The 25,519-nt window shown below is 42.5% G+C and overlaps 1 protein-coding gene across 11 annotated transcripts in view; it reads left to right on the top strand.

The window, feature by feature from the left end:
* Positions 1-25,519, top strand: part of reck (reversion-inducing-cysteine-rich protein with kazal motifs) — a 206,482-nt gene that overhangs the window by 36,444 nt on the left and 144,519 nt on the right. The window contains exons 2-6 of one of the 11 annotated variants that reach the window (XM_063066967.1): positions 8,730-8,820; positions 10,393-10,440; positions 12,397-12,451; positions 18,703-18,759; positions 19,375-19,460. In XM_063066967.1, the coding sequence (XP_062923037.1) occupies positions 19,388-19,460 (73 nt within the window). In that variant the 5' untranslated portion in view covers positions 8,730-8,820; positions 10,393-10,440; positions 12,397-12,451; positions 18,703-18,759; positions 19,375-19,387. Of the gene's footprint in view, positions 1-8,729; positions 8,821-9,131; positions 9,191-10,389; positions 10,441-12,216; positions 12,235-12,396; positions 12,452-18,683; positions 18,760-19,374; positions 19,461-25,519 lie in introns of those variants that run through there. The other 10 variants (XM_063066947.1, XM_063066957.1, XM_063066975.1 and 7 more) reach the window with 10 other exon arrangements.

The following is a 25,519-nucleotide window of genomic DNA, read 5'->3' as shown; positions in this document are numbered from 1 at the left end:
GGACCGTGGGAAGAAATTGGAGCACCTGTAGGAGATCCACACCATCACGAGAAGAATGTACAAACTCCTCACAGGCAATGGCCAGAATTGAACCTGGGTCACTGCAAGTCGTTGTGCCACTGCAAACTGAAGGTAATATCAGAAGGAACACACACAAAATGCTGGAGGAACTCAGCAGGCCAGGCAGCATCTATGGAAAAGAGTAAGGATTGACATTTCGGGCTGAGACTCCAGCAGGACCGGGAGTTCCTCCAGCATTTTGTGTTGCCAGCCACAATTGATGAGCCCCAACTGCTTGAAGCAACTGGTTTTAAAGGTGCCAGCACTACAGCTTTAACGACTTCAAATGACCACCAATGTTGTGTAACTTCTCTCTTCCTTCTGCCAAAAATTCTTAGATGTTGGTAGCTTTTTCTTCTGCATTGTGTTCTCTTGTTTTACTTGTGCAAATTCCTTAAGGTTGTCATATACAGGGTGGGTGGGTGGGGGAGGCCTGGTAGTAGGGGTATTGCTTATTACAATGGTGTGTGTCTCAAATAGCCTCTAACAACCAAGTCGTGCTCCTGGCCTTCACATGTGGCTTAGCTACTAAGCCTGGCAAAACTGTTTCTACTAACAGGAGAAGAGGCAAAGGTGGGTTACTGGCACCTTTAAAATCAGTTGCTTCAAGCATTTGGGGGTCATCAGTTGTGGTTGCAGTTTATTTAGGAGAAGGAAAACTCTGATCTCAAATATATTACAAATACTGGTATATTACAAATATATTACAAATACCTGGGGATACGAATTGACAATAAACTGGACTGGTCAAAGAACACTGAGGCTGTCTACAAGAAGGGTCAGAGCCGTCTATTTCCTGAGGAGACTGAGGTCCTTTAACATCTGCCGGACGATGCTGAGGATGTTCTACGAGTCTGTGGTGGCCAGTGCAATCATGTTTGCTGTTGTGTGCTGGGGCAGCAGGCTGAGGGTAGCAGACACCAACAGAATCAACAAACTCATTTCTAAGGCCAGTAATGTTGTGGGGATGGAACTGGACTCTCTGACGGTGGTGTCTGAAAAGAGGATGCTGTCCAAGTTGCATGCCATCTTGGACAATGTCTCCCATCCACTACCTAATGTACTGGTTGGGCACAGGAGTACATTCAGCCAGAGGCTCATTCCTCCGAGATACAGCGCAGAGCGTCATAGAAAGTCATTCCTGCCTGTGGCCATCAAACTTTACAACTCCTCCCTTGGAGGGTCAGACACCCTGAGCCAATAGGCTGGTCCTGGACTTATTTCCTGGCATAATTTACATATTACTATTTAACTATTTATGGTTTTATTGCTATTTAATTATTTATGGTGCAACTGTAACGAAAACCAATTTCCCCCGGGATCAATAAAGTACAACTATGACTATGACTAAACCTCCACTGCCCTGTGGCTACATCTACTCATGGGGAAGGCTTTTGTAATAAGCCTCAAGGAAAATCCAGAGCTGGAGTCCTGAAGGAAGTCCTATGTTGAGTTCAGTGCTGACTGGCAACTCCTGAGATGCTGCTGATCTCTGCCCATTCCTTTGTATTCATCAGCTGCGAGGAGAGGGGAAGCCTGTTACATGGCTCACAGCTTGCTCTCCATATCGTACTGTCCTGGCTTGCGTATCGACTGAATATAGTTAGCTAGGATGCAACATCCATGGTCAACCCCGACCAAAGGAGGGACTCAACTTGCTGTGCATTAAATTCTTTTTTCCCTTTCCATTTGTATTTGCACCTTTCTAATCTGTAGTCTCTTGTCTACCTAGGAAACGGTGTGCTGCAGAAATGTGCTGATTAGTGAGGGATTTGAGGGAAACATAACGGAGATGTTGTATATTTACGGAAATTTGCAGCATATACTGCAATTACTTGGTGCATTGCGTCCGTGTCAGTTAGATATACACTCAGTGTCATTTCCCTTCCCAGTTATTGATTTATAGGACCAGGCTCCTCCGGTTTTCTTGGAGTATTTGTAAAATGCCCTCTTGGATAGTGAATTTTTGCCTCCCCATCACTTGCTAAGTGAAATCCTTTCTTATGCTTAGACTAATTAACTGAGATCTGTTTCTGTAGTTACCAGCCTTTGTGCTAAGCAAATACAGGCTTTCTGGTTTCCTTTCTAGTTGGTGTAGTTCAACCTCTCGTCAGTTTCTGTTGTGCATAAGAAAACATTCTCAGCCAAGTTACCCTATCTTCATAATCAACACACACACAATGCTATGGGAACTCAGCAAAGTGGCATCTATGGAGAGGAATAAATAGTCAACACTTTGGGCCTTTATTAGGACTCTCTTCTTAATTATAGTTTATCTCTTGATTTTGGAGCATTCTTGTAAATTTCACCTTTGCATCCTCTCCAATACCATCATATCCTTTCAATTGTATGTCACCATATAAGACCATAAGACATAGGAGCAGAATTATCCATTTGGCCCACCAAGCCTGCTCTGCCATTCAATCATGGCTACTCCTTTTTTTTTCAATCCTCTCCTTAGCTCCACTCCCCAGCCTTCTCCATGTAACCTTTGATGCCGTGTCCAATCAAGAACCTATCAAGCTCTGCCTTAAATGTATCCAACAACCTGGCCTCCACAGCTGCCTGTGATGCTAAATACCTTAGTTCACCACTCTCTGGCTAAAGAAATTTCTATGTATCTCTGTTTTAAATGGAAGCCCTCTATCCTGAGACTGTGCCCTCTTGTCCTAGATTCCCCGACCATGGGGAACATCTCCACATCTACCATGTCTAGGTCTTTCAACATTCGAAAGACTTCAATGAGATACTCACTCATTCTTCTAAATTCCAGTGAGTACTGACCCAGAGCTATCAAACGTTCCTCGTATGATAACCCTTTCATTCCCAAAATCATCCTTGTGAACCTAAAGGTTCATAGAACCATGAGATTCATTTTCCTGTGGGCATACTCAGTAAATCCAATAAACAATAGAATCAATGAAAAACTACACTCACCAGGACAGACAAAAAACTATTGTGCAAAAGCCATCTGTGCATGTACAAAAGCAAGAGAAAAATAAATAAGCAATAAATATCAATTCTGATTTGATGGAGAATGGACGTGATGAAAGCACAGAGGAACATCTGGAGAAATTTCTGAAACACCCATTCGCTGCTGTCATTACTGTGTGGTTGGGAATCTTTCGGAGGGTAGGCCTCAAAATCCCCGGCCTTGCCTGGTTTTGGCGACTGAGAAGGAAGTCGAATCGTTCGGACAGAGATGGTGCTCAGTACTCGGTGTCAGAGAGCTGATCAGAGCTCGAAGTTTTCGGATGACTCAGAGTTGGACTGTGGTCGGCATGGCAGGGAGAGGTTTTCTTCCTTCTCCCATCTGCGTGAGATGTGGGACATTTGAGAAACTTTGAACTTTACTGTGCTCATAGGCTTCTTCATCAAGTGATGGTATTATTGCACTGTTGTAACTATATGTTATAATTATGTGGTTTTGTCAGTTTTTTCACTCTTGGTCTGTCCTGTGTTTTGTGATATCACACCGGAGGAAATAATGTATCATTTCTTAATGCATGCATTACTAAATGACAATAAAAGAGGACTACGTGTCTTCATAATCATATTGAGAACATGAGATGAAGAATCATTGAAAATAAGAACATAGGTTATGGGAACATTTCAGTGATGGGGCTGTTCAACAGCCTGATGGTTGAGGGGTAATAACTGTTCCTGAACCTAGTGGTGTGGGTCTTGAGGCTCCTGGACCTCCTTCCTGCTGGCAGCAGTGAGAAGAGAGCATGTCCTGGGTCCTGGGTGGTGGACACTGCTTTGCTGCAGCACACTCCGTGAAGATGTGCGGAGTGGTGGGGAGAGCTTTACCCGTGATGGACTGGGCTGTATCCACTACTACTTGTTAGATTTTCAGTACAAGGGCAATGGTATTTCCATTCTAGGTTGTGATGCAAATAGTCTGCTGATGGAGATTGTGAAGGAGATGTTGTTGCCAGACTGAACTGACTGGGGTCTGCAAGTGAGGAAATCGAGGATCCAATTGCACAAGGAGGTATTGAGGCCAAGGTCTTTGAGCTTATTGATTAGTTTTGAGTGGATGATAGTATTGAATGCTGAGCTGTAGTTGATAAGGAGCATCTTGATGTATGCATCTTTGCTGTTCAGATGTTCCAAGGTTGTAACTTGAAACACTGATGATGTAAGTACATTGAAGCTCTAAAATATCTCAAAGTAAAGGTTATGGTATGTTTATTATTTTAAAAAAAATTATGGATTACGTTCATTAACACGTAATTAATTATAGGGTATTTCACAATTATATTAACCTAGAATTCAAAATTATATTTCCATAATTTCAGAATTATGTTAACCTAATTTGAAAAGTAGGTTAATAGTATATAAGAGAAAATTCCAGCTGTGCGGTAACAAAGACTATGTGTGCGGGAGCATTTCAGTTACTTTGCAGCCACACATCTGAGCAACTTAGAGGGAATAGTGATCCTGATGTATGCATCTTTGCTATCCGGATGTTCCAGGGTTGAGTGAACAGCCTGCTGTCTCTGTAGGCAAATTAGAGTGAATCCAAGTTTCTTCTCAGGCAGGAGTTGATAACTTTCATCACCAGGTTCATCACAGTGGATGTAAGTGCTACTGGATGGTAGTCATTGAGGCCAGTCACCATGTTCTTCTTAGACACCAGTATAATTGAAGCCTGCTTGAAGCAGATGGGTAGCTTGGACTGCCGAAATATAAAGATATATGTAGCATCATAGGTAACTAGGAGTATCTGCACCCTCTGATACCATCATAACCTTCCTGTTGTGTGCATTTACACCTTTTCCAATGCCAGCGTACCCTTCCTGTTGTATTTTGTATAGATTATACAACACTAATAACTGTATAAAGCAGTAGTTATGCCACAGCTATACACCTTCTAGTTGTGGCATAATAATCCTTTCTGCAGTTCTAGCATGATTGTTCTGCTGACGTTTCAAAGTTCAAAGTAAGTTTATTATCAAGGTACATGTATGACCGTATACAACACTGAGATTTATTTTCTTGCGGGCATACTCAATGGATTCAGTAACCACAATAGAATCAATGAAAGACTGTACTCAGACAGCCAGTGTGCAGAATAAAACAAACTGTGCAAATACAAAAAAGAAAAAAAGAAATAATAATATATAAGCTATCAATCTCGAGCATGAGATAAAAGTGAGTCCATAGGTTGTGGGAGCAGTTCAGTGATGGGGTGAGTGAAGTTATCTCCTCTGGTTCACCTGTGGCCATTCCCCTCAAAAAACAAGTGTACTGCTTTGGATACTTCTGTGGGGGATGACCTCCTGGGAGAATGCCATGGCGACTGGGTTATAGGCACTGAGCATGGGTCTGTGGTGCAGAGGGGAAAGAGAGAGAAGAGGGGAGTGGTAGTGATAGGGGACTCAGGAGTGAGGGAAACAAAACAGGAGATGCTGTGGATGTGAACGGGATACCCAGATGGTATGTTGCTTCTCAGGTGCCAGGGTCAGGACATCTTAGATCACGTACACAACATTTTGGAGAGGGAAGGGGAACCCTCAGATGTCTTGGTACATATTGGCACCAATGACATAGGAAGGAAAAGCAAAAAGGTTCTGAAGAGAGTTTAGAGAGCTCAGTAGAAAGCTGAGAAGCAGGACCTCCAGGGTAGTACCTTCTGGATTGCGACCTGTGTCACCCACCAGTGAGGGTAGAAACAGGATAATTTGGCAGATAAATGCATGGCTGAGAAGCTAGTGCAGGGGGCAGGGCTTCAGGTGCTTGGATAACTGGGATCTGTTCTGGGGGAGGTGTGACCTGTTCAAAAGTGATGGGTTGTACCTGAACCCAAGTGGGACCAATATTCTCCCGGGCAGGTTTGTTGGAGCTGTTGGGGAGGGTTTAAACTAACTTGGCAGGGGGGTGGGAACCAAAATGAAGTGACTCAGGATAGGACGGATGATAAAAAAGTAAAGATAGCGTGCAGTCAGACTGTCAGGAAGGGCAGGCAGGTGATGGGACTTAGTTGCAGCCAACAGGGTGAGTATCAGTACTTTAGGGATATAGAATCAAAAAGGGTAGCAAATACGGTACTCAGGGTGTTGTATCTCAATGCGTGTAGTATAAGAAATAAGGTGGATGATCTTGTTGCACTATTACAGATTACCAGGTATGATGTTGTGGCTGAAGGATGGTTGTAGTTGGGAACTGATTGTCCAAGGTTACACATTGTATCAGAGTGATAGGAAGGTAGGCAGAGGGTGTGGTGTGGCTGTACTGGTAAAGAATGGCATCAAATCAGTAGAAAGATGTGACATAGGATTGGAAGATGTTGACTCCTTGTGGGTTGAGTTAAGAAACTGCAAGGGTAAAAGGACCCTGATGGCAGTTATATACAGGCCTTCTAACAGTGACGGGAGGTGGACCACAGATTACAAAAGGAAGTAGAAAAGGCAAGTCAAAAGGACAATATTATGATAGTCACGGGAGATTTTAACATGCAGGTCAATTGGAAAAATCAGGTTGGTAATGGATCACAGGAGAGGGGGTTTGTTGAATGCCTGGTGTAACAGAATTAAAATGAAGAAATCAACCAAGTAATTTATTCCGAACACAAAGTTAGACTTCATTGTTAGAGAAATTGCTGCACAGTAAATGTCCATGGATCCTGTATCTAGTTATTTGGAAATCACACTGATTTACCATAAGACATAGGAGCAGAATTAGATCAATGAAATGCCCCCGCATTCTTCTAAATTCTAGTGAGTACAGGCCCAAAGCTGCCAAATGTTCCTCGTGTGTTAACCCCTTAATTCCTGGAATCATCCTCATGAACCTCCTCTGGACTCTCTCCACATAACAATACATCCTTTCTGAGATACGGGGCCCAAAACTGTTGACAATATTCGAAGTGCGTCCTGCTTAGTGTCCAATAAAGTCTCAACATTATCTCCTTGTTTTTCTATTCTATTCCCCTTGAAATAAATGCCAACATTGCATTTGCTACCTTCAGCACAGACTCAACCTGCAAATTAATCTTCTGGGAATCTTGCACGAGGACTTCTAAGGCCCTCTGCACCTATGGTGTTTGAACCTTCTTCCCATTTAGGTAATAGCCTGCACTATTTACCAAAATCCATTATCATACATTTCCCAACACTGTGTTCCATCTGCCATTTTTTGCCCATTCTTCCAATTTGTCTATGTTCTGCTGCAATCGCATTACGTTATGGTGTAATCTCTTGAACAGTAATGCATAATATCCAGTGGTCTGTAAAATCTGCCAAACCAGCACCTCCGAGGCTCTTGTAATTTTACTGTAAGTGTGGGAAAATTTTTAGATTTGTGCATTTAAAACATGATAAAACTATGCTCAGTATGCAATAGGATCCAGAGATTACCATTATTTTTTAGCTGATGCATGATCTCTCTCTGCTAGACAACTCTCTGAAAGACCCCTCTTGTAGGCCTCTCTTTCTGGTTTGTACTTGCTACATTTTTACGTTAAATCAGAGACTCCTCAGGAAACTAGGTTGAATGATATGCAACACACAAAATGCTGGAGGAACTCAGCAGGTCAGGCAGCATCAATGGAACTGAATAAACAGTCGCTGAAACCTTCCTTCAGGACTGAGAAGGAAGGGAGAAGGTGCCAGAATAAAAAGTTGGGGGCAGGGGAAGGAGAATAACTGGAAGGTGATAGATGAAGCCAGGTGGTTTGGAAAGGGCAAGGGTTAGAGAAGAATGAATCTGATAGGAGAAGAGAGTGGACTATTGGAGAAAGGGAAGGAGGTGAGACCCAGGGGTAATAAGTAGGTAAGAAGAAGTAAAATGTTAGAGTGAGGAATAGAGGAAGGTATGGAAATTTGTTTACTGGAAGGAGAAATCAATTCATGCCATCTGAACGGAATATAAAGTGTTGCTCTCCCACCTCATCTTGGCACAAAAGGCCATAAACTGACATGTCGAAATGGGATTTAAAATACTTGGCCACCGGGGAAGTCCCGCTTGTAAAGAAAGGTGCAGTGCTGCTCGAAGAAGTGGTCCCCTAATTTATGGCAGGTCTCACCAATATAGAGCTTTTTGTCCCAGTCCTGCTGAAGGGTCTCGGCCCAAAATGTCGACTGTACTCTTTTCCATAGATGCTGCCTGGCCTGCTGAGTTCCTCCAGCATTTTGTGTGTTGCTAAAGTACGTTTGGTGGTAGAATTCCTCTGGAGATGACAGAAGTTGTGGAGGATTATGGGGTAGTAGGTTAGGACAAGAGGGTCGCTATCACTTTTAAGGCGGCGGGAGATGGAGTGAGCATGGATGTTTGGGAAATGGAGGAGATGCAGATGAGGGCAGCATCAATAGCAGAGGGAAGGAAACCCCATCCTTTAAAGAAGGATGGAAAGCCGCATCTGGGAACAGATGTGGCAGAGGCGAAGAAACTTGAGAGAAGGGAACAGCATTTTTACCGGAGAGAGGATGGGAAGAGGTATAGTTGAGATAACCATGGGAGTGAGTAGGTTTATAAAATATGTCAGTTGACAGTTTGTCTCGAGAGATGGAGGCAGAGATTGAGAAAGGGGAGGGAGGTGTCAGAGATGGAGCAGTTGAATGTAAGGGCCATCCTGACCAGTGGAGGGTCTCTGTCTGCTTTCAAAGTGCATTCTGCATGCAAGGTGACAGACCTTTCTAATGTATGTATCTTTCCTCACACAGGTAAATATTCTCAACTAAGTTCAGATGGAACGGCTTGTGTAGACTTCTGTGAATATTTCTAACAGGGAATCAAGTTAATAAGTTATTGATTGTAAGGATTTTTTCTTTTATTTTGCTATAGTTTTCTCATTAATATTTTCCTTTACTCTTTGAACATTAAGTGGGAAAGAAAGATTTGAAAATATTAACGATGATCTAACCCCCTAAAGCTGCACGAAGAAATTAGATGGATGAACTTGAATAGACATATTCATTCACATTTGCATGTTTTTTTTGCTAGTTCTCCTTTGGACCTTGTTTGTTTTACAGATAGCTGTTAGTAACATGGGAACATCTTGAAAGCGAATGAAATGTACAATAAAATAACAGTTCATGCTATTATCAGCTGTCTTCATTTGCAAGCATTTGTTAATGCATGACTGAGTTGCGAGAAAGTCAAAAGACAACATTTGGAACCACAGGTAACTCTGATGGGGGGGGTTGAGACTCCTTCAGAGTGTTGTTGGAGCCAGGGAAAGTTCCTATTCGTAATGGATCAGGGAATAGAGAAGTGTCACGAGTCTGCACCTGGATGTTTGGGTCTTGCTATGACAATGGAGCTTGTTAAGAACTCTGTGGGTACATCTCGGGCTTGTCTGGTTAAATGAATTCACCAGAAGACTGTGAGATATTGAAGCACAGTTAGGTAATTCGGTCAATAGAGTCGTGGCTGATCTATTATCTCTCTTAACCCCATTCTCCTGTCTTCTCTCCGTAACTTTTGATGCCCTGACTAATCAAGAATCTATCGACCTCTGCATAAAATATGCTGAATGACTTGACCTCCACAGCCATCTGTGGCACAGAATTCCACAGCTTCACCACTCTGGCTAAAGAAATTCCTCCTCGTCTCTGTCCTAAATGTTCTGTTCTGAGGCTGTGCCTTCTGGTTGTAGACTCCCCACTATAGGAAATGTCCTCCCCACATCCACTCTATCGAGACCTTTCAATGAGATTTCATCCCCCACCCCCATTTTTCTAAACTCCAGTGAGTCAGGCCCAGAGCCGTCAAATGCTCCTCGTACATTAACCCTTTCATTCCTGGAATCATTCAACAGGATATAGTCATAGTCAGTATTCGGGTTACTGTCTCTGATTATTCTCTGCACCCATGTAAAGCTATGTATCTGGATCTAGTTGGTAAAGAATTTTATTACTGTTTTGTCCATATGCACATCATTTGTAGTTGAATTTTTTTTTTGAATAATTAGATTCGAGTAATTTAATTTCTACTTTATACTATATTGTCGCCAAACAATTGGTACTAGAACGTACAATCATCACAGCGATATTTGATTCTGCACTTCCCACTCCCTGGATTACAAATATTAAATATTAAAAATAATCAAAATTAGTAAATATTAAAAATTTAAGTTATAAATCATAAATAGAAAAATGGGAAGTAAGAGTGCAAAAAAACCGAGAGGCAGGTCCGGATATTTGGAGGGTACGGCCCAGATCCGGGTCAGAATCCGTTCAGCAGTCTTATGGTTAATATACCTCATGGAAACAATGATGTCTTGATTCCAGAAATGTGAGGATCATGCCATTTTGTATAACTGGCAACTTTTTATTTAGTTTAATTATGATATCCCTCTAAATCAGAGTATTTTTCTTCCAGCAGAATATTATACTTTATAAATCACTGCGGTGGAGGTACACCTTCAGCAAAGTAGGTATAAGGCACTCCTCACCTCCGCTAGTCTGTAGACCACCATTGGGCAAAGTGTAGTACCTGCTTAGTAACCCTCCCCTCCAGTTAGGGTCATGTGAAGCCACGGGAGCAGGCAGTGGGTGGTCATATGAGCAGCTGGTGCACATCACAAGTCCTGGTTATGCAACCACTGATGGACTCCAGGCAGACAATCCCTGAAAAGTTACATCAGTGGTGCTACAATTGCAACCGAAATTGTTGATTATGGACTGATCTGCCAATCTGATTTAAATGTGGCACCAGAGTTTATGTGCAAACTGTGCACAGGAATAGGCCACCTAGTTCATCAGCAAAATTTAAAAAATGTTATTGTCGGGTCACACCCTACAGAAGGAGGTCACTTAATTCATTGAACCTCTGCCAACCCTTTCAAAGTTCATCTCACTCCATGGCACTTTCATATGCACGGAGCAGATTTTGTCCTTCAACTATTTATCACATTCACTTCTAAGAACAGTTATTGAAAATTTCTCTGTTCCAACAGGCATTGCATTCCAAATTCCCATTCAAAGAAAGTTACTGGGGAAAAAATATTGAGCTGCTGCTGCAATATGCTGTAGCTGGACTCCCGCAGTTATGAACACTTTCAAACATGTGGCTTTAATTTTAGCTTTGAAGGACTTCTTTTTAGAAAAGGAACAATTAACTACTTATTGTGCTTGTTGGAAATTTCCCAAGCGTTTTGATTGCATGAGAAATGGATTAACCCATTCAGCCAGTTAGAGGGAGCCTTCCAGATTTACACTTCTCAATATGAGGGGCAAAAATTACTGATTCCCAAGTAGCTTGCTTTCAGATTTTGACATATTTTGTTCTAAAAATAATATGTTGTAAATGCATGATTGGTTACAAATATTTTTATGAAAAATGCCAAAAGATTGTGCTTTGTAATCACACAGCCGAGCATCTTGATTGATATGCTGTTTCAATGTCCACTTACTGGTGACAAACTTCGATTTTATTTTTTAATTTTATTTAGAGATATAGCATAGCAATCAGCCCAACATCCCAGCATTGCCCAATTGCAGTTATGTGACCAATTAACTTACTAACCTGTATGTCTTTGAACTGTGGGAGGAAACCCATGCAGTCACAGGGAGAATGTACGAGCTCTTCACGGGAGGGGGGGGGGGGTTGGGTGATGTTGTAGCAACTACTTGAATACAAACTAAAAGTCTCTGAGAGGCTAAGTGAAGGAGTATCACACTGTATGAAGTGCTTTCAATTAACACAATTCCAAATTGAAGAAGTACATTTAATCCTTTATTACAAACCAACAATAAAATCATTTGACTTCTGTAATTCATGTAAAGCAAAAGTGAACATAATTGGATCAAATTCAAACAAGGATGAGCAGTCAACAAAAAACACACTCTCTACTTGTCTCCTCTCTATATGCCACCCTGCAGGTGAGCGGGGACTGTTTATTTCTACCACCACCCAAAGCGACGCAACAAACCCACATGACAAATTACCTTAGCTCAGTGAGGATAAGCAACACAAATCCAATAGAGATGGGCAATAAGTCGATATGTGGCTCCTACAGTGGGAATTGAGCCCAATTTCTAGCGCTGCAATTGTGTTATGCTAACCTCTATGCTGCTGGATGGTTCATGAATTCTCTTTAGTGTGGAATTTAAAAGGATATGTTGTTGAAATGGGTTTGGGAAAAAAAAGTGCAAGGAAATGGACAAGTCATGCTGCCAAGTTTTAAATCTCTCCTGTGAGTGATTGTCCAGTGATTGAAAAATGGTACGGGGTACTTTGCGTTGCAAAATATCAGAGAATGATAAATGTTTGCACAGCGGATTAAAATAACAAACATGAAGGGTACAAAGTGAAAGAGTGTGGTTGGTATTGAAGTATGAAAGAGGAAGAAAAGTATTTAACAAGTTCTCTTTTTCTGTATTACAGAGCAAGAGGGTAAATGGGACCCTCCGGGAGATGCTACCTTCTACAACCATCATTGGTAAATTTACAAAATAGCTGTGTCCTTTGTCTGCAACTGAAAGATGGTGATAATTTAATTGATCATAATTCTAATTTATTTGTACTATCTTTGTGTCTCGATCATATAACATTTCTAATGTTGTTTTATTTAATCAAAATCATGAACCTGGTGGGTGGTAGAAGTCTCCTGTGTAAAACAAAGTCCAGTTGAAATCTCATCTGAATGATGTGAGTAGCAAAACTCTGGAATATAAAAGAGCATCTATCATCTTACCCAAATCATTGTTAAACAAAATCAACTGATACCCAAGCTTAACCAATCCTAATCCCATGGTTAGGTTGGGGTTAAATAGGGTATGTCGGGGGTCGCTCGGGTGGCATGGTTCAAAGGGCCAGAAGAGCCTACACCGTGCTGTGTCGCTAAATAAAATACAACACCGTTGGTGATTGCACTTATTTATCATGTATTTCATTGTTCTACTGCTGTAAAGTTACAAATGTCATTACATAAGAAGAAGAAAGCCTTAACTCTGAGTGGAGTCAGCGGGACACCGTCATGACGGCGGTTTTTTAGCAGGCTTTCTTATTTTTACAAGGCTGAATTGCTAGCTTGACGCTCAGCCCAGCACGGATGGAAAGCGTGCAAGGGAGCCGGCTGGATTCGAACTCGAGAACCTTTGCTCTGAAGTCCGGCGCTGATACCACTGCGCCACCAGCCGGCCTATGTCATTACATATTCCGGTGATATTAAATCTGATTCTGACTTAAATATGCAAACCAGCCCCTCCACTTCCACTCTCTGACTTCCGGCACCAAGCCAATTTTGTATCCATTTTGTTCTCTCAACCATCTAACCTTGCAATCCAGACGACCTTGCAAAAGTCCTTGTTAAAGTCCAAGGTAGATAATACCTGTACCCCTTTCCTCATTAATGCTCCCAGTCACCTCTGCAAGAGAAAAGGTTCAAATTTGTGGACATGATTTCCCACAAAACGAGTTAGAAGCAGGTTTATTATCACTGACGTATGTTGTGAAACTGGTTGTTTTGTGGGACCAGTACAGTACAATGTAAGTTACAATAGCAAATGTATAAAAAAATAAATAGAACAACAAGAGAGCAAAATGGTGAGTCATGTTCATGGGACCAGTCAGAAATCTGATGGCGGAGGGGAAGAAGCTGTTCTAAAAATGTTGAGTGAACATCTTCAGGCTCCTACACTACCTCCCTGATGTCTGTAATGAGAAGAGGGCATGCCCTGGATCTTGAAGGTAATGAAAGCCACCTTCCTGAGGCTCCACCTTTTGAAAGTCAATCCTTGCCTACCTAATTGCAAAGAAGTCCTGGCCCTCAGGACCCCTTCTAGTAACTTTTACCCCACTGTCTCATTTGTAGTTTCCTTTTTTTTTGCATGCAGCTCTCCTTAAATAAAGGCACTATGTATATGAACCCCCCCCCCCCCCATCTTCTGGTACCTCACTTTGGAGGTACAAAAATCCTTGTTTCAGTTCTGGCAATCACCTGCCTTGCTTTCCACGTCTCCCAGGATACAACTAGTCAGTCTCTGGGCATTGTCCACCTTTATGTACGTAAAGACCATCAGCACCACCTCCATGATGTTGATATGTTTTCTTCCCTCCATGTCCTTTGTGGTAGGTACAAAAGTGAAATATTCATTTAAGACTTCACTCATCTCCTGTGGCTCCACACTTAGATTGCCACGTTGATCTGAGTGTACATTCTATCTCCGTAGTTACTCTAACATAATTGAATGTATTAGCATTTTGTCTCCCAACAATGTCTCTTGTCCCTCCTAATCCTTCCTTATTTCCTTCATCTGTTCTACTTCCCAAAGAACTTGCTGATCCCAGTTCCTATGCATAACACATGCCTCTTTTTTTTCCTGACTAGAGCCTCAATAACAGTTAGCCTAACGCTTTACAGTGCCAGTGACCCGTATTTAATTCCCTGCACTCTCTGTAAGGAATTTGTATGCTCTCCTGGTGACCAGGTGGGTTTCCTTTGGGTGCTCCCAAGGTGCCAGGTTAGTAAGCTTTGTGCATGATGTGTCAGCACCAGGAGCATGGTGACCCATGTGCTGCCCCTGCATATCTTTTCACTCTGGCCGTTGGCTCAAGCAAAGCGTATCAGAAGTACCGGCATGTGTCGTGAAATTTGTTAACTTAGCAGCGGCAGTACAATGCAATACATGATAATATAGAAAGAAAAATAAGTAAATCAATTACAGTAAGTGTATATGTGTATAATGAATAGATTAAAAATAGAGCAAAAACAGAAATAATATATATATATTTTTTAAAAAGTGAGGTAGTATCCAGGGGTGCAATTTCCATTTAGGAATCATATGTCAGAGGGGAAGAAGCTATTCCTGAATTGCTGAGTATGTGGCTTCTGGCTTCTGTACCTCCTTTATGATGGTAACAATAAGAAGAGGGCATGCCCTGGGTGATGGGGGTCCTTAATTATGGACGTCATCTTTGGACCATAAGAAAAGGGAGCAGAATTAGGCTGTTTGGCGCATTGAGTCTGCACCGCCATTCAATCATGGCTGATCCTTTTTTCCCCTCCACTCCTCAGCCCGCTCCCCGGCCTTCTCCCAGTAACCTTTGATGCCATGTCCAATCAAGAACCTATCAATCTGTGCCTTAAATACATCCAATGACCTGGCCTCCACAGCTGACTTAGTAGCAAATTCCACAAATTCCCCACCAGTTTTAAATGAATGCCCCTCTATCCTGAGGCTGTGCCCTCTTGTCCTAGACTCTCCCACCATGGGAAACATCCTTTCCACATCTACTCTTTCTAGGCCATTTGATTTGTTTCAATGAGATCACCCCTCATCCTTCTGAATTCCAGCGAGTACAGACCCAGAGCCATCAAACATCGCTCATATGATAACCCTTTCGTTCCTAAAATTTGTTCACTGTACTCAAGGTGAGGCCTTGCCAGTGACTTGTAAAGCTTCAACATCACATCCCTGCTCTTGTATTCTCGACTTCTTGAAATGAATGCAAACATTGCATTTGCCTTCCTCACCACCAACTACCTGTAAGTTAACCCTTGTGATGTTCTGCACAAGGACTTCTAAGTCCCATTGCATTCAGGTTTTTGGATTTTCTCCCCATTTAGAAAACAGTCTGCACATTTATTTCTACTCCTGAAGTGCATGACCGTGCATCTTCCAACATTGTATTTCATTTGCCACTCTCTTACCCATTCTCCTAATCTGTCTAAGTCCTTCTGCGACCTTCTTGTTTCCTTAACACTGCCTGCCCCTCCACCAATCTTTGTATCATCTGCAGACTTGGCACCAAAGCTATCTATTCCATCATCATAACTCATTTATATAAAGCATAAAAAGAAGTGATCCTGATACCGACCCAAGCGGAACACCACTAGTCACTGGCAGCCAGTCAGAAAAGGATTCTTTAATTCCCACTCGCTGCCTCCTACCAATCAGCCAATGCTCTAACCATGCTTGTAACTTTCCTGTAATGCCATGGGCTCTTAACTTGGTAAGCTGCCTCATGTGTGGCACCTTGTCAAAGGCCTTCTGAAAGTCCAAATATACAACATTCATTGCATCCCCCTTATCTATCCTACTTGTAATCTCCTCAAAGATTTATAACATGTTCGTCAGGCAAGATTTTCTCTTAAGGAAACCATGCTGACTTTGTCTTTCCTTGCCCCATATCACCAAGTACTCCATAACTTAATCCTTAACAATTGACTTCAAGGTCAGGCTAACTGGTCTACAATTTCCTTTCTGCTGTCTCCCTCTGTTCTTAGGGTAGAATGACACTTGCAATTTTTCCAGCCCGCTGGCATCATGCCCGAGTCCAATGATGCTTGAAAGATCATTACTAATGCCTCCACAATCTCTACTGCTATCTCCTTCAGAGCCAAAGAATGCAGTTCATCTGGTCTGGGTGACTTGTGTATCTTTAGGTCTTTCAGCTTTTTGAGCACCTTCTCCCTTGTAATAGTAACTACACTTACTTCTCTTCCCTCGCACCCTTCAACACCAGGCACACTACTAGTGTCTTCCACAGGGAAGACGGATGCAAAATAATCATTTAGTTCATCTGTTATCTCCTTGTCCCCCGTTGTTATTTCTCCAGCCTCATTTTCTCACAGCCCTCTAACCACTCTCATCTTTCTTTCATTTTTTACATACTGGAAAAAGCTTTTACTATCCACTTTGATATTGTTTGCTAGCTTGCATCTTTTTATCTTTTCCCTCATAATGGTTCTTGATGGTCTAATGCTGAGCTATATTCAATGAATAGCATTGTGACGTAGGGGTTTGTATTGTCCAGTTGATCCAAGGCCTTGTGAAGAACCATTGAGATTAAGAACTTGCAGGTTCAATTTCAACATTAAAGAGAAATTTGGATAAGTAAATGGGTGGAGGGATATGGAGAGTGCGGGTCGAGGCACAATAACAGTTTGGCACAGACTAGACGGACTGAAGGCCTATTTCTGTGCTATAATACTCTGACGCCATGGCTCTGCTGTCATGCAGTCAATGCATCATGAAGAATCAGCGCTATTACTTCCTTCATAATTATTTTATCAGATTTATTCATAGAAACATAGAAACATAGAAAATAGGTGCAGGAGTAGGCCATTTGGCCCTTCGAGCCTGCACCTCCATTCAGTATGATTATGGCTGATCATCCAACTCAGAACCCTGTACCAGCCTTCTCTCCATACCCCATGATCCCTTTACCCACAAGGGCCATATTTAACTCCCTCTTAAATATAGCCAATGAACTGGCTTCAACTGTTTCCTGTGGCAGAGAACTCCGCAGATTCACCACTCTCTGTGTGAAGAAGTTTTTCCTAATCTTGGTCCTAAAAGGCTTCCCCTTTATCCTCAAACTGTGACCCCTCGTTCTGGACTTCCCCAACATCAGGAACAATCTTCCTGCATCTAGCCTGTCCAATCCCTTTAGGAGTTTATATGTTTCAATAAGATCCCCCCTCAATCTTCTAAATTCCAGCAAGTATAAGCCTAGTTGATCCAGTCTTTCATCATATGAAAGTCCTGCCATCCCAGGAATCAATCTGATGAACCTTCTTTGTATTCCCTCTGTGGCAAGGATGTCTTTCCTTAGATCAGGGGATCAAAACTGCACACAATACTCCAGTTGTGGTCTCACCAAGGCCTTGTACAACTGCAATAGTACCTCCCTGCTCCTGTACTCGAATCCTCTTGCTATGAATGCCAGCATACCATTCGCCTTTTTCACCACCTGCTGTACCTGCATGCCCACTTTCAATGACTGGTGTATAATGACACCCAGGTCTCGTTGCACCTCCCCTTTTCCTAATCGGCCACCATTCAGACAGTAATCTGTTTTTGCCACCAAAGTGGATAACCTCATATTTATCCACATTAAATTGCATCTGACATGAATTTGCCCACTCACCTAACCTATCCAAGTCACCCTGCATCCTCTTAGCATCCTCCTCACAGCTAACACTGCCACCCAGCTTCGTGTCATCCGCAAACTTGGAGATGCTGCATTTAATTCCCTCGTCTAAGTCATTAATATATATTGTAAACAACTGGGGTCCCTGCGCTGAGCCTTGCGGTACCCCACTAGTCACTGCCTGCATTCTGAAAAGGTTCCGTTTATTCCCACTCTTTACTTCCTGTCTGCCAGCCAATTCTCTATCCACATCAATACCTTACCCCCAATACCGTGTGCTTTAAGTTTGCACACTAATCTCCTGTGTGGGACCTTGTCAAAAGCCTTTTGAAAATCGAAATATACTACATCCACTGGTTCTCCCCTATCCACTCTACTAGTTACATCCTCAAAAAATTCTATGAGATTCGTCAGACATGATTTTCCTTTCACAAATCCATGCTGACTTTGTCCGATGATTTCACCGCTTTCCAAATGTGCTGTTATCACATCTTTGATAACTGACTGTAGCATTTTCCCCACCACTGATGTTAGGCTAACCGGTCTATAATTCCCCGGTTTCTCTCTCCCTCCTTTTTTAAAAAGTGAGGTTACATTAGCCACCCTCCAATCCTCAGGAACTAGTCCAGAATCTAAAGAGTTTTGAAAAATTATCACTAATGCATTCAGTTTATTGTTGGGTAAGGAAAGTAGTTTTGGACATCTGTTAGTATCTCGTACTATTTAATGTGTTTGGTTTAACACAAACCTGTTTTGACTTCCCTTTTGAATGGGTCTTCAATCTGAAATATTAGTTCTTTTCTCTCCCTGCAGATGCTGCCTGACCTGAGTAGTTACAGCGACATCATTGTTCCACCACATACCTCAGTGGTGAGTTGAGTGAAGAAGTTTGCTCAGATGTGTCCACAAATGAGCTTCAGCTTGTCTCTGACTGCTGTATTTTAATTCAGAAGATGGAAAAATCAGAGACAAGCTGATCTATAAAGAGGATGTTACTGCCAGTAGTACTTTACTGAACTGCAGCCAGAGTTAAATACATTTGGCCTGATCTTTTGACAGAATTGCATGCCTCAGCCTTAATCTGAGAACGACTGCCACACGTCAGCCTGCCTGTTTCTCTGATTTACAGAAATCAAATGCTAACTTGTGCTTAGTTATTTTATTCACATTAGTAATTAAAATTTCTGCTCTTAAAGAAACAGGCAACACTAAACAGAGCCGTGTTTTAGCAGTAAGTTTTTGCACGATCACAAAATTGAGTTTTCTTGTTGGTTACAAAGCAACGTGATATCACTGTTTTGAAAGGAGAGTGTGAGTGAGATTCTCGAGTACAAGGGTTCCCAACCCGGGGTCCATGGATCCCTTGCTTAATGGTATTGGTCCATGGCATAAAAAATGTTGGGAACACCTGCTCTAGCGATCTCGTGACTGTGTTTAAGAAATGCAAACTGTTGATTACTGATGAATTGTTTCCTTGTTTTGCAGTAGCCTTTTCCTCATGGCCTACAGCAGCAGGCTAGCAGTTTCGTTACTATTTTTGGTGCTGATGATCTTCAGATGTGGAGCTGAAGGTACGTTATTTTCCTGTGCAGAGCAGTCAACTTTAATCCCTCTTTGTTCATATCTTTCACAAATGCCCAGAAAATAAAAAGGAGTCATCAATTGGCACATTTTGAGAAATCCTACAAGTTACAAAACGCTTCATATTATCTTGTTAAAAGTCTTGTTTTTAGGTTATTTGTCTAGAATTGTTAAAACTCTTGTTTTTAGGTTATTTGTCTAGAATTGCAAGAAGTTGTATCTCCAATCAGTTGAACTTCGTTGAGGAAAATGGCATTTAAATTAAATGCCATCGGTGGCAGATTTGCACAAGGTAGAATGGAAAGACAAAGCTTGTCTTTGTGGCTTTAATTGGGGAGTTATAAATTTGGTTGAAAATTTTTGAAGTAACAAAAGATATTAATATTTATTTTTGATTGATTGAGATACAGTGTGGAATAGGCCCTTCTAGCCATTTGAGCCGTCCTACCTAGCAATCCCCTGATTTAATCCGAGTCTAATCTTGGGACAATTTACAATGACCAATAAACTTACCAACCGGAATGAATTTAGAGCACCTGGAGGAAACCAACACAGTCAGGGAGGGAATGTGCAAACTCCTAGTGGGCAGTGGCGGGAATTGAACCCAGGTCACTGGTACAGTAAAGCATTCTGCTAACCACTGTGCTATTGTGCTGCCTATGGTTGCCTGGGTCAGTATGGCTAATGTACTAAACACGAACTTCAGCAGGACCTTTGTTAAAGTCTCAGATGGCAGACCTGGGCTGGAGGGAACGTTGGCAAATTGGATCTAAAATTGGCATGGTAATAGGAGAGAGAATGATGGTGGAGAGTTTTTTGTGATTGGAAGTCTACAATACCACAGGGTCTTGCTGTTATGTACATTATCAATTTGGATGTGAATGTAGTAGCCCTCTGTAAGTCAAGGTTGACCATGGATGTTGTGTCCTAACTGTCTATATATACAAGCCAGGGCAGTACAATGTGGAGAGCAAGCTGTGCAGCAAGCACCCCATCTTCACACATCTGATGAACCCAAAGGAGTAATAGAGACCGATACAGTTTGGCAGCAGAGGTGCGCAGGAGTTGTCAGTCACATTGAACTCAATATAGGCAACACACATCAAAGTTGCTGGTGAACACAGCAGGCCAGGCAGCATCTCTAGGAAGAGGTACAGTCGACGTTTTGGGCCGAGACCCTTTGTCAGGACTAACTGAAAGAAGAGCTAATAAGAGATTTGAAAGGGGGAGGGGGAGATCCGAAATGATAGGAGAAGACAGGAGGGGGAGGGATGGAGCCAAGAGCTAGACAGTTGATTGGCAAAAGGGATATGAGAGGATCATGGGACAGGAGGCCTAGGGAGAAAGGAAAGGGGGAGGGGGGAAGCCCAGAGGATGGGCAAGGGGTATAGTGAGAGGAACAGAGGGAGAAAAAGGAGAGAAGGAAAAAGAATGTGTGTGTATATAAATAAATAAATAACGGATGGGGTACAAGGGGGAGGTGGAGCATTAGCGGAAGTTTGAGAAGTCGATGTTCATGCCATCAGGTTGGAGGCTACCCAGACGGAACATAAGGTGTTGTTCCTCCAACCTGAGTGTGGCTTCATCTTTACAGTAGAGGAGGCGGTGGATAGACATATCAGAATGGGATGTGGAATTAAAATGTGTGGCCACTGGGAGATCCTGCTTTCTCTGGCAGACAGAGCAAAGGTGTTCAGTGAAACGGTCTCCCAGTCTGCATTGGGTCTCGCCAATATATAGAAGGCCGCATCAGGAACGCCGGACGCAGTATGTCACCCCAGCTGACTCGCAGGTGAAGTGTCGCCTCACCTGGAAGGACTGTCTGGGGCCCTGAATGGTAGCATCTGCAGATTTCCTCGTGTTTGCAAACTCAATATAGGTCTCCCTTAGATAGATAGATATACTTTATTGATCCTGAGGGAAATTGTGTTTCGCTACAGCCACACCAACCAAGAATAGAGCATAAATATAGCAATACAAAAACCACAAACAATCAAACAACAAAATGCAAAATATGCCGGATGGAAAAAAGTCCAGGACCAGTCTATTGGCTCAGGGTGTCTGACTCTCCATGGGAGGAGCTGTAAGTTCGATGGCCACAGGCAGGAACAATCTCCTGTGCCGCCCAGTGTTGAATCTCGGTGGAATATGGCCGAAGTCCAACAGTAAAAAGTTCAATATCTGGTCTACAAACACGTTCCTCGATCGTAATATGACCCAGATTGCACCATCCGTTGTTAACCAGAACAGTAAACACCCAACTGCTTTACGCTTACTGCTCTCAATGCACTTCCAGTCAGCCGGAACGGTCTGGAAACGGTCCATGGAGAAGTGGGCTCCAGCTCCAGATTTTTCCTCAGGGTTTTAAGGCTACAGTAACCTGCCTTTGCCCCTTCTCCTGTTAGTAGAACCGGTTCCGTTGGGTTTAGTAGCTAAGCCACATGTGAAGGCAGGAGCTGGACTTGTTTATCAGAGGGTACTTGAAATCCTTGCCATTGGGAGCATTTAATAAATAGTGGGACCTTATCGCTATTACCACCCCCGGCTATAACAATCTTGAGGAACTGGATGTGAACGTAGATTTGCAATAACATGAAAACTGGTGTCGATAAGTGTGAAGGATTATATTAAGGTATCTAAATGTCACTCCACTCTTCAAGAAGGGAGAGAGGCAGAAGAAAGGAAACTATAGGCCTGGTAGTCTGACCTCAGTGGTTGGGAAGGTGTTGGAGTTGATTATTAGATTAGATTTGATTATGAGGACATGTATTAAGGAAGAGATCTCAGGGTACTTGGAGCCATGTGAAAAATCAGGCCATAGTCAGCTTGGCTTTCTCAAGAGAAAATCTTTCCTGACAAATCTATCAGAATTCTTTGAAGAAATAACAAGCAAGGTAAACGAAAGCGGAATCGGTTGATGTTGTGTATTTGATTTTTTTTTAAGAAGGCTTTTGACCAGGTGCCACACATGAGGCTGCTTAACAAGCTATGAGCCCATGGTATTACAGGAAAGATTCTAGCATAGATAAAGCAGTGGCTGACTGGCAGGAGGCAAAGAGTGGGAATAAAGGGAGACTTTTCTGGCTGGCTGCCGGTGACTTGTGGTGTTCCATAGAGGTCTGTGTTGGGATCGATTCATATTACATTATATGTCAATGATTTGGATGATGGAATTGATGCTTTTGTTACAAAGTTTGTAAACAATATGAAGATAGGTGGAGGACAGGTAGTTTTGACGAAGTAGAGGGGCTACAGAAGGAATTGGATTAGGAAAATGGGCAAAGAAATGGCAGGTGGAATAAAGTGTCAGAAAGTGTATGGTCGTGCACTTTGGTAGAAGAAATTAAAGGGTTGACTATTTTCTAAATGGAGAGAAAACACAAAAAAACTGATGTGCAAAGGGACCATAAGACCATAAGATACAGGAGCAGAAGTAGGCCATTTGGCCCATTGAGTCTGCTCCGCCATTCCATCATGGGCTGATCCAATTCTTCCAGTCATCCCCACTCCTGTGCCTTTTCCCCATACCCTTTGATGCCCTGGCTAATCAAGAACCTATCTATCTCTGCCTTAAATACACCCAATAACTTGGCCTCCACAACCACTTGTGGCAATAAATTCCACAGATTTACACCCTCTGGCTAAAGTAATTTCTCCGCATCTCAGTTCTAAATGGACGTCCTTCAATCCCTGAGGTGGTGCCCTCATGTCCTAGACTCCCCTAGCATGGGAAATAACTTTGCCATATCTAATCTGTTCAGGCCTTTTAACATTTTGGAATGTTTCTATGAGATCCGCCCCCTCATTCTCCTGAACTCCAGGGAATACAGCCCAAGAGCTGCCTGATGTTCCTCATACAGTAACCCTTTCATTCCTGGAATCATTCTTGTGACACTTTTCTGAACCCTCTCCAATGTCAGTTTATCCTTTCTAAAATAAGGAGCCCATAACTGCACACAATACTCCAAGTATGATCTCACGAGTGCCTTATAGAGCCTCAACATCACATCCTTGCTCTTATATTCTATACCTTTAGAAATGAATGCCGACATGATATTCGCCTTCTTCACCACCAACTCAACCTGGAGGTTAACCTTTAGGGTATCTTGCACAAGGACTCTCAATTCTTTTTCCCTCTCTGCATTTTGAATTCTCTCCCAATCTGAATAATAGTCTGCCTGTTTATTTCTTCCACCAAGGTGCATGATCATACACTTTCCAACATTCCCCTAAACTTTCTAAGTGTCTCCGCAGGCTCTCTGTTTCCTCAACACTACCCTTTCTAAACCTCCTGCCCATGCCTTAAACCCATCTCCTCTGGTTTTCTACACTTGCTAAGGATCATACTATCCATCCTATTCAGCTCTCTCAAGTTTGTATACACTTCCATCAGGTCCCCTCTCGGACTCCCCTGCTGCAAGGAAAACAAACCAATTCAGTCCCTCCTCACAAATGAAACTTTCTTTTCCCAAGTATGTATGATGCAAGCAGGTATGACGTGGCCATCTCTGAAACTTGGCTAAAGGATGGCTGCCATTGGGAGCTGAACATCCAAGGATATACAGTGTATTGGAAAGATAGGTTAGTAGGCAGAAGGGGTGGTGTGGCCCTGTGTATAAGAAATAATACTGAATCATTAAAATGGAATGATATAGGATCGGAAGGTGTAGAGTCTCTATGGGTTGAGTTAGGAAATGGCAAGGGTAAAAAGACCCGAATGGCAGTTGTATACAGGCCTCCAAACAGCAGCTGGATGTGGATTACAAATTACAGCAGGAGATAGAAAAGGCGCGTCAGAAGGTCAATGTCATGATAATCGTTGGGGATTTTAACATGAAAGTGGATTGGGAAAACCAGGGCAGTACTGGGCCTCGAGAGAATTTGTAGAATGTCTAAGGGATGGCTTTTTAGAACAGCTTGTTGTTGAGCCCACTTGGGGAAATCAGCTGTGCTGGATTGGGTGTTGTGCAATGATCCGGAGGTGATAAGAGAGCTTAAGGTTAAGGAACCCTTCGGGAACAGTGATCACAATATCATCGAGTTCACTTTGAAATTTGAGAAGGAGAAACTAAATTCCAATGTGTTGGAATTTCACTGGAATAAAGGAAATTACAATGGCATGAGAGGGGAACTGACTAAGGTTGAATGGAAAGGGACACTAGCAGGAAGGACAGCAGAGCAGCAGTGGCTGGAGCTTTTGCAAAAAGTGAGGGAAGTGCAAGACAGATATATTCTAAATAAGAAATTTTCAAATGGGAGAAGGACACTACCGTGGCTGACAAGTGTAGTCAGAGCCAAAGTAAAAGCAAAAGTGAATGCATACAAGGAATCCAAAGCTAGTGGGAAGATAGAGGATTGGGAAGCTTTTCAAAACTTGCAGAAGGAAACTAAGGAAGGTCAGTAGGGAAGGAAAAGATGAACTATTAAAGAAAGCTGGTGACAAATACCAAAGAAGATACTGAAAACTTTTTTGACTATATAAAAAGCAAAAGAGAGTTGAGGGTAGATATAGGACCAATAAAAAATGACGCTGGAGATATTGTAATGAGAGATGCAGGGATGGCAGAGGAACTGAACGCGTACTTTGCATCAGTCTTCACAGTGGAAGACATCTGCAGTATACCGGACATTCAAGAGTGTCAGGGAAGTGGAGTATGTGCAGTGAAAATTACGACTGAGAAGGTGCTCAGGAAGCTTCATGGTCTGAGGGTGGATAAATCTCCTGGACCTGATGGAATGCACCCTTGGGTTCTGAAGGAAGAACCTGGAGAGATTGTGGAGGCATTCACAATGATCTTTCAAGAATCAATAGATTCTGGCATTGTACCGGATGACTGGAAAATTGCAAATGGTACTCCACTATTTAAGAAGGGTGGGAGGTGTCAGAAAGGAAACTATAGAACTGTTAGCCTGACATCAGTGGTTGGGAAATTGTTGGAATCGATTGTTAGGGATGAGATTACAAAATACCTGGAGGCACATGACAAGATAGGCCAAAGCCAGCATGGTTTCCTGAAAGGAAAATCCTGCTTGACTAACGTACTGCAAT

Source organism: Mobula hypostoma, chromosome 1 (assembly GCF_963921235.1).
Source record: "Mobula hypostoma chromosome 1, sMobHyp1.1, whole genome shotgun sequence".
NCBI lineage: Eukaryota > Metazoa > Chordata > Chondrichthyes > Myliobatiformes > Myliobatidae > Mobula > Mobula hypostoma.
This window is presented reverse-complemented; position numbering and strand designations above follow the sequence as displayed.